This window comes from Pteropus medius, unplaced genomic scaffold, assembly GCF_902729225.1.
Source record: "Pteropus medius unplaced genomic scaffold, Ma_sr-lr_union100, whole genome shotgun sequence".
In the NCBI taxonomy this organism is placed as follows: Eukaryota; Metazoa; Chordata; class Mammalia; order Chiroptera; family Pteropodidae; genus Pteropus; species Pteropus medius.
The window spans coordinates 2,236,893-2,252,051 of NW_024347862.1; the positions used below are offsets into that span (position 1 = coordinate 2,236,893).

Genomic DNA, 15,159 nt, shown 5'->3' on the forward strand with positions numbered 1-15,159 from the left:
TGAATGTGATGGTGAGGGGAAGGTGAGGGAGTTTAGCAGATAATTGTCAAGAATATAAATTCCTTTTATTCTGAAAATTCCATAGCTTTAAGTACCTCGCCTTCACTACCTGGCCCTGCCACATCCCCTCCTTGACACAGTGCACCCAGTTTGCTCAGAAGGGCCTGCCTGTGCTGCTGCCCCATTGTCCCATCACTGCTTCCAAATCACATTCTATCTCCCTTTTACCCAGCCCATAAAATAAAGCTCAGCTTTATCCAAGAGGGTTGGGAAGGGGAAGGCTGCCCTTGATCCCAGATTGGACGGAGCTGTGATTAGAGTGATTGATCTGTCTGACATCTTTGACACAGGAATAGTCATAATTGCCCCTCACATTTGTCAGTCCTTTTGGCTTTTTGGCAGATATCTGTCTGTGTGAACGGAAGGGCCAGGATTAGAAAGATGCCACTCCTTCCCTTGCTTTGCAAATCTAAGGCTCTCCCTGGCTTTCCCAGCCACCCCTCCCAAGCCAGGCTCTCAGCGCACAGCAGGCATCATTTTGGTAAACAGTCTTCCTCCCCTTTTGACCTCCTCACTCTTCTGATTAGGATGCAAGAACTGATTTTGCAATTGACTTCATCGCTACTGTCTAATTCCCTGGATTCTTCCCCTTAAGCCATCTTAAGATGAGAACTGGGAGAAAAAGCAAACTTTAAGAGTGAAATAACTGGCATTTGTGACAAGAAATGCCATGAAGGATGTGTCATAAATCTGCTTTTTTCAGCAGACCTATGGGTGGCAATTAAAACCTCTGCCCCACCCGACTCCCACCATCATTCTGTCAGCATTCACCTTGTGTGGCATTTGGAAAATCTTTACAATTGCCAGCTTTCTGGAGTCCAGGGTTCTTTTTAAAATACATTAAAAAGTGATAGTATGTATTGGAATAAGTTTAGAATATTTGGGTCAAACAAAGATGAACGAGGTGCAGGTGGAGTTGTTCTTTAATGCAGGAGGTGCCCAGAGCTTTACATGCTAAATCTCTAAAAGGGAAAAAAGCAGCATTTTCCAAATTTAATCAAACAGACATCAGTATTTTAGCCTCAACTCAGAGAGCATTTCTGAAGAGTACATCATAGAGATGCTGCATGGGTGACATGGTTCCATGGAACTAATGAAATTCTATTAATGTACATGATGGCGGTTCCCAATTCATAGGCTCCAGCCAAAGGTAGTCCAGACATTGAAGCCCCTAAACTCATTAATGAGGTTCACCATCAATAAGGCCTTTTGACAAAGTCACCTTATCAGGGAGTTTTCCGTGTATTTTCCCGTTATCAGAAGACCCCTCAGCTCAGAGTCATCAAACAGGTTGGAAAGCAGCACTGACTTAATGCAAATATAAAAACTTTGTGATGAAGTTTATTCTTCTAGAGCATCACAAAAAGTCAGCTGAATTTCACTATTTTACCACCAACTTGCATCTACACCTCACACCCTCTCTATCTGACCTGAAAGTTGAAAAGTGAGGAATGCCGGTGCTGAGAGACTCCCATTGTGGCCAATATCTTTGAAGGTACTTAAGCCAGTGGGGGCCAGGGTGGCCTTCCTATCACAGACCAATAGAGTTCTGAGCACCTGATCCCTAATACTGCAGAGATGACAGGGGACCCAGAGAGTTCTGCTCCCATAATCCTGAATCACAATAGTTCCTGGGGGGATCTTGTTCCTGCAGTGATGTTTTGGGAGCAGAAATTCCTGAAGTTGGTATCCCAAAGTGAAACAATGGAGTGAAGATGTAGGACAGAAATCTAATCTGAAAAGACTACGGTCCTTTGTTACCAAATCAGTACCCAACTCAGCACAAGATAAGGGCAAATCCATATGCACTGGAAAAATGTACAAGCGGGCCACTCCCTCACTTCCCAACCATCACATCCAAATTTAGAAGCATAAAGCACTTTAGTGTTTCTCATGTTGCATCTTGTACTACCACCTTTGGTTTCTATGTCTTCCTTTATTTATTCATTCCTCCAGAAATGTTTGTGAAAGGCAGTATACAAACTATATATGACAAATATATAGCTACTGTATATAATATATGTGTTTGTTTTCATTTTTCTCTCCTGTATGTCCCTCACCCGATTTAGAACTAAATGAGCCTACAAGCTCAACTTTGTTGCAAGGTCAGTATCCCCCTTGCTTTATGGTTTTCCCCTGTCCCCTTTCTCCGAGAGCCCCCATTCCCTCTCTCCATTTCCCTACCCCTCTGTGCATTACCTGAGGCTCCTATCTGTAAAGTTGCTTAGAGGATGTCAGTGGAAGCTAAGATAGATATTGGCAGCTGGTGAAACTCTAAGAATAGCTCCCTTTTCTCTGTTCATCCCTTGCCCACACTTCCCCAGAAGGGCTGGGATTGGGAAAAGAAAAGAAACATCCTTAACATCACAAAGCCCAGAGACCTGTGCTAGGCAAAAGATTGAGAGAGAGTGAGTCTGAACCAACAAGAAGACAACTCCAACCCACTGGGCAATTGTCATAACAATAGTCCTAGTGACGGCCTCTCAGCAAAGAAGCAAACACAAAGTACCTGATGATTCTAATAATCTCTAAAATGCATCAACTTGTTCACAGGGAGATTCTCCAAAGGAGGAAGGTAGGTGTGGCACAGCATTTCTGCTGGTCAGTAAGCAGTCCTCTGGAGTGGGATGCCACTGCGTTGTAGTTCAGAGTCTGACATTAGGTAATTCTATGCTCTTGGACAAGTCACTAAACATTATTTAGACTCAATTTCCTCTTCTATAAAATGGAATTGGTCTGCGTTATCTACCTTTGAGTTGTTCTAACATTCATTTGAAAATTCATATTAAAATGGCTTGAAGTTTAAAAAGCTTGAAAACTGCTAGGTGCATGTGAATCATTGAAGTCCAGTCACCAGATGCAAGCTGAAAGACAAGGACGTCCCTCAGCGTAACGTCATAGGGGTTCATTAACTCATTTCTCAAGCCCTTCTCCCAGCCTCTTTACATCCTCTTCCACTTAAAGCACTTCCCAATGTAAGGCATCTTTTGCCTCTGTTTGCACAGCCTTTCAAATTTTCTCAAGGTCTACTAGCCTAGCGTGAATAATTCATTAAGACTGTGACTAAGCATTTGGGCAGAAGTGGGCCTAGCCTGAGTGGTAGAATATAATGCATGCCGTATGTGCTGCTTTTCTCCTCCTAAGGACAGTGCCAACCATAAGCTAGCCCAGCAGGAAGGCAGCTGTGAAGACAATGAGGGGATTAGATTTTTCCACCTCTTACCCCAATCTCCTGACCTTTTGCATCCTACCTCATCTCCATCCTTTTCATCCATTCACATCTCTCTGCACAATCATTGGAGGATGGCATTAGATTTGGAAGGTCAGGGAGAAGACAGAAGAAAATTAATTACTTGGGATGCTGTTTGACAGATGAAGAAAAATACTTTTATCATGGAAAAAATTTAGGGCTGCATTATTCACCTTAGTGATGTAGAGTGCAATGATGATGAGTCACAAACAGGAAAATGAAACAAAGAAATAGAAAAAATGAAGTCAATGGAAGCATTCAGGTTCACCTTATGATTCAACGTATGTTTATGGAACCCCTGTGTGAAGCTAATTCGCAGATCTAAAATAGAGAGCAGTAGAAAAATAGCTGACATAAATGGTGCAAGGGAAGTGTGAAAGACTGGAGCTAAAACGTTACTGCTACAGGATGTGCTTTTAGAAGTGACTAAGCTCATTCTGATCATTTAGTTTTTCATTCTCAGAGAGAACAGGAGCTTTTAAAACATGTAGTGGTTGCTAAGGAGTTAGTATTTAACTGAAGGTGTACCCAACTGATAGTGGGAACATTGGCCCACACCAAAGACAACAAGAACAAAGTCAGCCGGAAATAAACAAATCACTATCTGGCTGCTAAGTGCAGAACCAGAAGCAGAGGGACTTCATTTTGAGGCTCCATTTGGTGAAACAAACTGTCCTGCCTCACTTCCCTCTGCTGTCAGTTATGAGTTTGTATGCATTCATGGTGCTCTCAACTCCTCATCCTTCTTATTGAATGCAAAGCAATTGGTCAGAGACAGAAGTTGTAGATTGTAGACATCTGGAATATTTCAATATTTGGATTAGTGTGGTCTTTAGTATAGCTGTTGGACTCTTGTACAACTAAAGAATATTTTAGAGAAAACAGATTTGCACCTGGGACATTTTTCTCATTTATCTGGGTTAATTTTTTTTTTTTTTTTATTTCCTCCTCTTTTGCTGGTCTCCCATAGAATAGAGACTGCCTATTTTCTCAAGGAATACTCCCAAGTTATGCCCATCTTATCTCAGAAATATCAAGTACAGGAAACACTTGGCTTTAAGAGAAGTTCTTAGCTATTTTGCCACTCCATATCTGAATGGACCAGAAAGATTCTGATAAAAGAATTTTATTCCTACTCAGCATTTTCTGACTCCCTTGAAGTATTTCTCTGCTCCCCTTTTACAAACACAACAGATTGTATGTTACTACTCCCATATTAATATTTGGTGGTGCAGGATTCCTGGTGTGATAAATAAGAACTCAGGGATGTGCCACCATCCCTCACAGGCTAGAGAGCTGGAGCCCACACTGCAGACTCAGTGGCTATGTGAATGTTCATTTCTTATCCACTGGGCCCTTTGTCTTTTATGTCCTAGGCATTAAGTCAGAGTTGATGGTATCAGTGGGCTGGGAAATGTTGGCTGATTAATGCTTAAGAACATCATAGTGACCACCAAACCAACTTATTAAAGAATGGGGACTAAAGTAAACTGTATCAGCAGGAAAAAAAATGCAGTGGAGAGATGATTAGTTCTTTCCTGTGGAGGAATAAAGATAGTTAATTAGGTCCAGCCATCCAGCAGTTAGGTTTTCTATGGCACATGTGTCTAAATACCAGAGGTATAAACAATGTTATTACCTCTTTATAGAAGGTTTACCTATCCATCCTGACAAAAACCAACAGTCCTTTGCCTACTAGTCTCAGACAGCAGCTTTGGGCTCACATAAGTACCTGACTTTATCTAGGAGCATTGGCCTTGATGGCAAAAGATCACTTACAGATTGACAAAAGATACTGGCTTAAAGATTTGATGAGAAGTTTTTTGTTTTTTTTTTCTTTCATTCACTCTTTCTTTTGAATATTTTGTTCCCACTCTACCTGGCTTCTCATTAGTATATCAACAACAACAACAACAGCAACAAAAGATCACAAATTTCAGTCAAGCTCTTAGTGAGGAAAATACAGGCTTGGATTTCTAGGGATTGTTAATTTTCTTGATAGCCAAAGGTTAACTTAAAGACTTGAGCTTATGTCTGGTGCTCATTTTCAGAGCTCGAGTAAGACTTGTACTTCTAGAAGCTGGAACCAACAGTGATAGCACATCAAGCATGATACAGAAGAGAGTGTTAGCATTTCTACATCTCTTCTTAGTAACAAATCAATGGGAATGGGTGAAAGTGCACCATTAGGGGTTTAGAGCAAATATAAAAGGACATCTTGGCCACATTTCCCGCTTATTGTGGTGAGATATTAGCCAGGGCAGGAACACATTCTAGTTAACTAGAAGAATTGAAACACTGCTACCTGGGAAAGCCCAAAAGTAAGTTCTAGCTAAAGTCATGGGTGAATGTCAAATAGTCCTTTACCTAGGTGGGCCCAAAAGAGTGTTAACCTTCTTTCAAGTAGCATGTGTTAGAGGTTCATGGTAAAAAATGAACAAATAAATAAAAATAAAAGGTAGTTGGATGGAAATAATTATTTTCAGATCTTTACCTTATAGAAAAATCACATCTTATACCTAAAACAGTGCAGAGGTTATATTATCAATTTATTTCATCTTCTGATAGTTACAACAAGCCAAACTACTAAATAGAACCCTCCTCTGTGTCCTTCCTCCAGTAGTCTAAACCAGCACACTAGTTACTCTATGGACCTCACACTTGCACTGCTTATGATTTGAGGTGAAAGATCTGTGACTATCCCTCCAAGAGTATCTCTTCAGACTGCCCTCCCTCCTTCCAATTACTGTCCTTCTGGGTACTGAGAGACTCAAGACAGTGGTATCTGAATGAAACAGTTCTTGAAAATAGTCCCTCCTTAGCTTCTGGTCTTATTTCTAAGACCCAGCAGTCACTCCAAGGGACTGTCCTCGCTAAACACACAGACAACATGGCACCAGCACTCCTGACTTTTTTTCTGCCATCCTGACTTTACATAAATCTTTTTGGAATCACCCCTTTGATCTTTGATCATAGAGCACCCCTTACATTTTTTGAAAGTGGCTTCTCAGGGTTGCTAATGTCCACTTAGATCAGGAGAGATATATCCCAGTTCTCTTTAAACAACAGACTGAGAGCTTGAATGCAAAAGGATGGGCAAATGTTTTAGTTGAATGTAGGTCACATTATATCTAGGTTGTCTTTTCTTTTGCACGTGAAGACCTTTGCACAGAGAATGGTATCACCACAATGCAAGAGACTTTAATGTCATTTTCTCTTTTTTGAGCTTTATTAAGGTATAATGACAAAATTGTAAGATATTAAAAGTGTACATCATGGTGATTTGATATGTGGATACATTGTGGAAAGTATTATATCCTCCTTATATCCCAGGTGAACAACTACAGAGGCACCTAGCTAAAGAGAGAGGAAAGGGTTATATTATCACCACTTCATGCCAGTCAAGGCATCTGATATTATCAGGAAAGACTCTGTGGATTGTTCTGAGAGCTTGGAGTTGGGGAAATGGGTTTTTTTTATGGTCTAGTCAGCAGAGAGGAACTGAATTTCCAGTATTTCCATTGGTAGGTCCCAGCAAGTTCAAGTATAACAGCATAGATGCAGGTCTCATAGACTCAGGTTGGCCCATAGAGAGGAAGCCCTCTGGGCCAGCTTGCTATAGCCTGACTCATCAAGAGAGTCTGATGGCCAAGATCTGAGTTTCTCTGGCACACGCAATCTAGCTCAGCTGTGTTTTTAAGATGCATACATGGATTCCAGTCAAATTTTTACACCTCAAACATAGAATGGGAACCTATGTTCAAATTACTATAGTGTAATCTATATGTATCTGCCAATTTTATACTTAAGGCCTACAAACTTGAACTAATTTGAGGACAGTTGGGTGGCCAAAGGAAGAAAGTTGTTCTACGAGGAAGTGTTTATTGGCGTGGGGCCTCAAGGCTTGAAGTACACCCAATTCTTCTGCTAAAACAAAGTAGATGTGTTGGTTCTCTTTGGGTCAGCAGTCCAATCTGAACATCATTCATATTTTTCCCCAGCTCAATCATTATAGCAAATGACTTTCCAGTAAACCAGAGGGGTGCACATATGAGGGCTGAGATGTGGTCAGGACAGCAAGAGGCAAATGCAAGAGGGCTGGGAGTGCTGGCTCACTCCCAAAACCATCTTCTGGCAACACAAGTGCCTCCGACTGCTTTCTACTTTAACAGTGGCTTGTTTTTAATTTTTTTTAGAAGTGAAAACTACAGCCCTGCCCCCTTGGAAAGGTTTGTATATTTATTTCCTGGGCAGCTACTGCCTTGGTGAGGATGGGGTATGCAAAACTCTTTGCCTCCTTCCAAGGTATCTTCTCTTCTGAGCTAACCCCAGAAAGCAACCTAGTGTGCCCCCTCCCTGACTTTGGGCTGTCTCTGTGTCAATTTAGATTAACCTATCCCCAAAGACTTTCCATTCTCTCTGGGTAGCTTCCACTTGTAGAAGTCTAACTTCTCTGCTGGCAGCACTAATGAGCACCTGTCAGTGCCTGGAATAGCTCCCTGTCTAGGTGCCTCTGTGCCAGGCCTGCATCTTTCCTTGCACATGGATGCTCTAATGCAATGATCTTCTTAGACCTTGGCCTTGCATGCTACCCTTTGCCTCTCTCTCTCTCTCTCTCTCTCTCTCCTGGAAGGGAAAGTGGTGGGAGGGAGGGGAAAGTGGAAGGAAGGGGGAAGTTCTTGTGTGAATTACTTCGCTATGAATAAAATGTGTCTCATTTGAGGCTTTCATTCCTGCCAGATGTTTCCAAAACTCATCACAGTTCTGGGACCCTAACTGTCCTGATAATTAGTCTCTTTAGGCCTCTGCAGCTCTCTAATGAGATAGAGGTAATAAAGGCGTCCAACGTAGAGTTGAGGCATGGCTGGATGAGGAACAGAGGCCTCACCTGTGTAGGCTGTGTCACCAGGCAGGTGAGATGAGCCATCACTCCGGCCAGCACAGGCTCTAGGAGAACCTTGCTGCACTATGCATGCCTGGACAAAAGTTCCTCAACTTGTAGCATTCTTCCATGTGCCGGTCAGTGTGGGATGGCATGGGTGTTTCCCACATTAACCAGTGCCCAGATGGGGCAGGCCCAGACCCTCACTCTCTTTCCACCCTTCATTCTTTGCAGATGTGTGAGTCACACAAAGTAGCAACTATGAGTTAATGGAAAGAAAATTGTATTTGGCCACAAAAGTCAAGAGACCTTGGGAAAGTCACTTAAACTCTCTGAGGTTACGTTTCTACGTATTAGAATGCAGACAATAGTCCTCACCTAGTACATGCGCATTCTTTGAGGAAGTGGAACACCTTTTCAACTGCAAGCACTCTCCTTGAAATCTCAGTCGATATGGTTTTACTTCTATGTATACCTTCTCTCAACCTCAGGAATTTGAAGTGACTTTTATTGGAAATAATTAGAAAAAAAAGGGAAGGATGTTTGGAAGAGAAAATTGAGATAAAACAATAAGCAAGGCAGGAAAATAATTTGTTTTGTTGTTGGTTTGTTTTTGTTTTGTTTTTGTTTTATTCTCTACCTAGAATCTTAAGAGGAAGAAAACCATAGAGGCGAATAAATATAGGCATGTCAACATGCATCACAATGTTCTGATTCTTTCTTTCCTCCAACAAACATTTATTGAATACCTTTCATGGGCCTAGTTAGACACAGATCCTGCCCTTAAGGTGCTTAAAGCTCAAAGGAGGAAATACAGAAATTAGACAAATAATTTAATTGTGGGATGCATATGGTGCTGTGGAAACAGACCACAACAAGTCAAGGGAGGCTGCCTGGAGGAGTTAACTGGGGGCCAGAATGAAATCTGGAACAAAAAGTAGAAGTAAGTTTTTCAGGCAGAGGAACAGAGAGAAGGATGAGAAGAACAGAGAATATGGCTGGATGGTACATGTTCTTGTGTGCATGCACATGTGTGTGAGTGTGTGTAGAAATGCACATAACATGTACTTGTGTTGCATGGAGTTGGGGACAGGGAAAAACAGAACACATGGCAGGAAGAGAGGCTAAGGAGGCAGATGAGCAAGCAGATTATGGAATGTGGAGTGTTAGCAAGTGTGTAAAGCCTGTAGAAATCCAGCAGTTTCGTAGCGTGATCAATTTGGAATTGTAGAAACATCGCCCTGGAATTAGCATAAAGAATAATCCTGAGGAGTCAGTTGAAAAAAGACCTGCTTCAGAGATTGCCTTTGAGAAGACGTGTGGAGCACTCCTGCCTCCATATTATTCCAGGGTCTACCTCCTCCTCCTCCTTCTGTTTAGCTTTGATTAGGTCAGGTTTCCTGGACATGCTGGATAGAAGGATGGGACTGGGTGAGGGGAGAGAGTGTGTGTGGGAGAGGTGAGGGCAGGATGCATGTGGTTTCACACAGTGAGTGACAGCCTTCCCCATCCTGCTGGCCTGGAACAGGAGACAGGAACAACCCCAAGAGCTTGTCCAGGGTAACAACACACCAAGAAGAGGCTATGGGACATTCAATAGCCTTTGCCTTTTTTTTATGGGAAGAATTTTCTTTCACAACAAGCAGGACCCCTCCCTACAAGCTCTCTGTGCTGCTTCCCAGCAGGCAGCTGAACCACAAAGAAACTCCGAGGGCCTTGGCAATGAAACTGAACACAGGAGCCCAGAGAGAGCACCTGCAGAGCAGCCCAGCCATGTGAGGCACTCTGTGGGGGGTGTTTGCAGCTCACAGCTGCCTCCCCTGCAGTGCTGCAGAGTCCTAGGCCTGCAAACAAGGTTTTCTGACTTTTCTTACATGATAACCAAGTCAAGCCCCTGCTGGGCTGTATGCCTGGCTTGTGGCATTCTCTATTCTTCTCCCTGGAGACATCCACTGGCTGGGTCGCCCTGAAAGGAGAGCATGCAAGGGAGAAACAGAAAGCATCTAAATGCTGAAAAATGTCATTTGTCCCAGTTCTATTTTACTACAGGGTATCTTCTTAGCCATGGCCAGGGGAAGGGAGAGGGAGGCAGTATGCGGGGATGAATGGAGTGGAGGAGGGGGAGTGGATTTCAAAGCTATGTGTGAATGTTAAGGAAAGCAAAATAGATGAAAGAGTAAGAGTCTCCACCAATAGCTGCATGTCTGGCCAGGAGCGCTGTGTGCCAGGCATGTAGAACACATTCAGAGTCAGTGTGCTGTGCACACTTGAGAAGATGGAATGCAGCTTATCTCTTCCCAGCTTAAAAACAGAACCTGGTTCCCACAAAGGTCTGCTGGTCCTGGGGACTAAGAAACAAACTTTGTGTCTTAGAATCAGCCTCAGGCATAGGCAAGGGTCTTATTGTGAAGGATTTTGGAGTGGCCAGAGCGTTAGAGCTTTTTCACAGGAGAGAAACCTAACTTCTCACCCTAGAAGGCATTGAGGAGTGGCTTCTCTCCTGGGATTCCAAAGAAGGCTGTGTAGAACAGAGTAATGGACGAAGGCAGATGCCTTCAGTTTTCTGTTGCCCGGAAGTTCACCTCCCTGCAGGGAAGAGAGTAGAATATGCCTCTTTTTGCTTCTTGTCAGGAAAACTTGCACTACCAAGACGTTCTGGCCTTGGGAATACTGTGACTCAGACCACAGGAACACATGAGGTTGGACGACGTGGTGCATTTCAAACTCATGTCTCTTTAGCTACTGCCCCATAATCAGAGATTTGTCTTAAAGATCTAAGAAATATGATCATATGGACAGTGCTTCCAAGCCAAGAGTTCTGGGACTTGATGGAATAATCTCATATGGAATCAAGAAGCCTGGTCCGATGCTGATCTGCATTAGCCCAAAGTGTCTCCGATGCTCAGCATCCAAGTCAGGCAAAAAGGTTTTGGTTGTTTCTTCACCCCTGTTGAGGACACGGTCTTAGTGAGGATATCAGCTTTAAATATATCCATTAAATTCAATGCAACAGAGCATGCCAGAGGAAGTTCAGTCTGAGAAGTTAACCTACTTCACTGGGGACCTAATTCATCTGGGCATCCAAACCGTGTGTACTGCTCATAAATCATAGTTCCATTGGTTGTGGGCGTTCTTGGCCACCAGGATGTGGTTGCCAAAAAACTAATGTCTCAGAATTATAGGAAAGCTGCTGGGGAATTTTATGACTGCAGTTTCCTTGCCTCTCATATTTGGCTTCATCTCAAAGAGTATCTGTTAGCAGGCCAGGTTAGTGTATGCCTCATAGGGAAGTGTGCCATCCATCTCCCACTCACAGACATACTCCATGGCAGGTCCTGCATCCCAATGTTCACATAAACCTTCCTTTATTTCCATGGACACAGCAAAAGGCCACCTGCTTCTTTACTTGTTCCCACCTCCACTTCATGTGAGCTGGTTTTGGCTTTTCAGGCATGTGATACTTGAGCTAGGTCTGCTGTTACCAAGGCCAGATGGGGAAGAGGCCAAGTGCTCCAGGTGGAAGCCCAGTGCCCCGCCCTGAGATGCAGTGATTGACAGAAGGATGCTGAGTCCCATGCAACAGCAGCAGGGAGGCAGATTGTGGAGTCCAACAGGTCATTTCCGGAATAACAGGTGGAGCAGCTGGAGGGTTATGTGAATGTTTAAGGCAGGCAGTACTCAGAAGTGGTTGGGTTATAATGTGGGGCCTTACTTTATTGAAGCTCTTCATAGGAGGATTATCAATCTGCCACTTTCTTCTTGAACTTGACCCTGAGCCATGGCCTTAGCATGTTATGACACAGTAAAGGAGTAGTGGCCACCAGCATACTTTAACCTGAGCCTCATGTTCTCTCCTTGCTAGAGAAGGCTCCCCTTTACACTGTGTGCAGCCATGGGATCAAAGCTCTAGAAGGTTCATTTCTAATGCAGCCCCCTACATATGGAGCTGGCAGAGCAAATGCTCCCATTTAGAAAGATGCCTTGTCAGAGGCGAGGCCTAAAGACAGCAGACCAGGCAATGGCTGTTCTCTCTCATACTACCTGCTTGTGACAAGGGTGTTCTCTCCACAGGCCCGGGTGCAGTCAGTGAAGTGAACAATGGGACGTCGAGGAGGGCCGGCTGCATTTGGCTGCTACCTCTCCTGGTCTTTCTACTCCTCAAATTTTGATGTGAATGCCACTTCCCCCACCGGGGAAAAGCTGCCGCTACTGCAACCACCAACACTGAAGCAACGGCAACGCTGACAGCAACAAGAGCAAACATGTTTCTAAATAAGATATAATCAAATGAAATTCTGAGAAACAGAGCCTAATGAGATACAAATTCGAGGGAGGGGAACAAAGAATACTTTGGAAAAACACATAGAAAAAGGAATTTGAAAATCGCCCTGCAGGCCTTGCAGATATGTAGGTACAGCTGAGTTTTCTTTCTTTTCCCAAATGGGAAGAGCACACACCAGTCTCTGGACCCACCCGCAAGCTGCACTGTGTGACCTCTTTGTTTCCAGGATGGGCGAAGTCTCAGCTACTCTGCCCACTAAAGTGTCCCCCACCAAGGAAAATTCTGGAGTCGGCCATCCCAAATTCAATCGATCAATACAGACGAACACAGAGTGAGATGTGTGGCCCAGATGTGCGACTGCAGGCCCTTTCGTAGACTGTGCCACTACTGTGTGTGTTATGAAACGCAAATTTAAAAATAAATAAATAAAAAGAAAACTAAACAAGACAGCCTGAAAGCTACAAAAATCCCACAGTCAACAGTCACAAAAGATATTGTTAAACGTTTTTTTTTTGTTTTTTTTTTTTTGTTTTTTTACTACATGGACATCAAGGATCATAAAGGGATTCTGATTCATTATTAATTTTATTAATTATATTTTCTGATATCAGTCTAGAACTTAGTGCAAAAACAAGACAAAACTAAAAAAATACACAGATGAAAGGGGTGAAGAGAAGTATGTTTGTTAAACATTAAAAATGAATAGTGCACTTCTTAACTAGGTTTACAACTGGTGGATCACACACCAGGCATTAACCACCTGGTGAGGATTTGGCAAATCCACCAAAAAAAAAACACATATAATTTAATGAACATCTCCACCAGCGCTACAGATTTCTCCTTATTCAGGCATTTAATGCAGACAATACTATGCTTCTACATGCTGTTTAGAAATGGAAGGGTGATCTGCACTGTATCTTGAGTTTGTGGGCTATGATTCTTTTGATGACATATATTATACAGTATATAAATATATATACATATATTTTTTTTGTTAGAGTTCTAGCCATTTGATTTCTCAGCAGGGTCCTTTCTCAGACATTACTGCATGCTGTATATGGCGTTAGCTGTGTGTTGATCTTCTAAAAGATGATAGAGTTTACTGGTAATTGTGTAATCAGCTCCTGCCTTTTTATTTTCTTGGGTTATTTACATGTCAGAGACATTTCTAAAAAGTGAAAAGAGAAAAAAACACTAATACCAGATATAGCATCTTTTCCAGATGTGGTTCTCAGAGGCCATCACAGGCACCTCGTTTCTTCATCATGAACAAAAGCAGCTGAACCAACTAACCAGTCAGTAACCACTTGCTTTAGCCCGTATGGGGATCTCCGATGCCTTTGTGACCACTGGACAATTGAATCTTCTTGGTTTATTTTATTTAATTTTCCACCTTTGTGTGCGTGTGTATGAAAGAGAAGAAACGCAGTTTTTAGATAACCTTTTTTCCTCCCCTGAAGTCTGGGAACCAGAGAGGCCTCGGGGAGGGGGCCTGGATGTGATGAGGAAAAGTGGGGTCGGGGTCTAGGGGAGGGAGGGGTTGTCTCTGACTTGACATTAAAAAGTGTTCCATGTCCCTCTTCATCTGGTGTGGTACCTCATTATCAAGTGCGGGGTGGGAGGGTGAGGAGGAACACAGCCTGGCTGGCTCAGTTGTAAAGAACAAGGAGGGTGATGGGCTCTTGACTCAAACTACTGTCCTTTAGACCCCTCCTTGGGGTGAGTGGGGCTTTTTCTGCAGTATGTGCTCTGATGACAGGACAGTTGGAAAATCACCTTCATCCTCCTAACAGAAGTGAGGGTGGGGTAGGTCTCACAGGGACTTTGTCTCCAATGCCTTCAGAAGGTCCTGTCCAAAGGTGGCAGCATCCTGCTATGTCTAAACACGTAACCTCATAACCTGGTAAAAATATCAAGTCCAGTTAGGGAGAGGCTTTTATGTGTCATTATCTGGAAGGCAGCATAGTGCAGCTATCACAAAAGAAAGAGAAAAAAAAAGAAAAGAAAACACTTGATAGATTGTGGATTGGTATTGAATAATCCTGAATCCCATCAACTGATATTTTAGGGATTCTATTTCCTCCATGCCTGCTCCCCAAAGCTTGTCAAACCACAGATTGAGGGAAGGTAGATTTTGATACAAAATAATGTTCAAATAATTCTGAGCTGTTCTGACTGATTCTGAGAATTAAATAGTAGCTCAAGATTCACTGACAGGAAGAAATCAGGTCAGAGCTAAAACACTCAGGAATTATTGTACTTGTGTCCTCAGAGGTCAATTCTACCTGAGAGCAGTAGAAAATGTTTGCAAAGAAGTCGATTCATTTCCGGTGGTTGCTAGCAAAACTGAGAAAAGATTGTTGACTTCATGGTTTTTTTGTGCCCTTCTTCCCTTCCATCCCCACCACCAGGTGCCAGATACCCCAACTTCTTCCCAGCAGTATGGTCAGGAACAGACTGGCCAAGCCTCACAGATTTCAACTGAATTAGTATAATTTCTCCCTCATGTTACAGAACTGCTAAAGTCCAGGGACTTGTGTTTATCTCTTTAGAATAAAAGTGGACTGGTGTGAATTACTATCTCTCTCATGCATGAAACCTATGACCAGACACTGACCAGAGGATTTAGGTGCAGATCATGGTTCACTAGAATAGGATGGGAAATACACAGTTAATTCTATATTG

General features: G+C 42.9%; 1 protein-coding gene across 4 annotated transcripts in view; it reads left to right on the forward strand.

Moving 5' to 3' along the window:
• The window catches only part of NTM (neurotrimin), a 902,803-nt gene extending 888,490 nt beyond the window's left edge, over positions 1-14,313 (forward strand). The window contains exons 8-10 of one of the 4 annotated variants that reach the window (XM_039878844.1): positions 2,130-2,165; positions 7,507-7,539; positions 12,264-14,313. In XM_039878844.1, coding sequence (XP_039734778.1) covers positions 2,130-2,165; positions 7,507-7,539; positions 12,264-12,361 — 167 coding nt within the window. In that variant the 3' untranslated portion in view covers positions 12,362-14,313. The remainder of the gene's footprint in view (positions 1-2,129; positions 2,166-7,506; positions 7,540-12,263) is intronic. The other 3 variants (XM_039878846.1, XM_039878845.1, XM_039878847.1) reach the window with 3 other exon arrangements.
• The last annotated feature ends 846 nt before the right edge of the window (positions 14,314-15,159 follow it).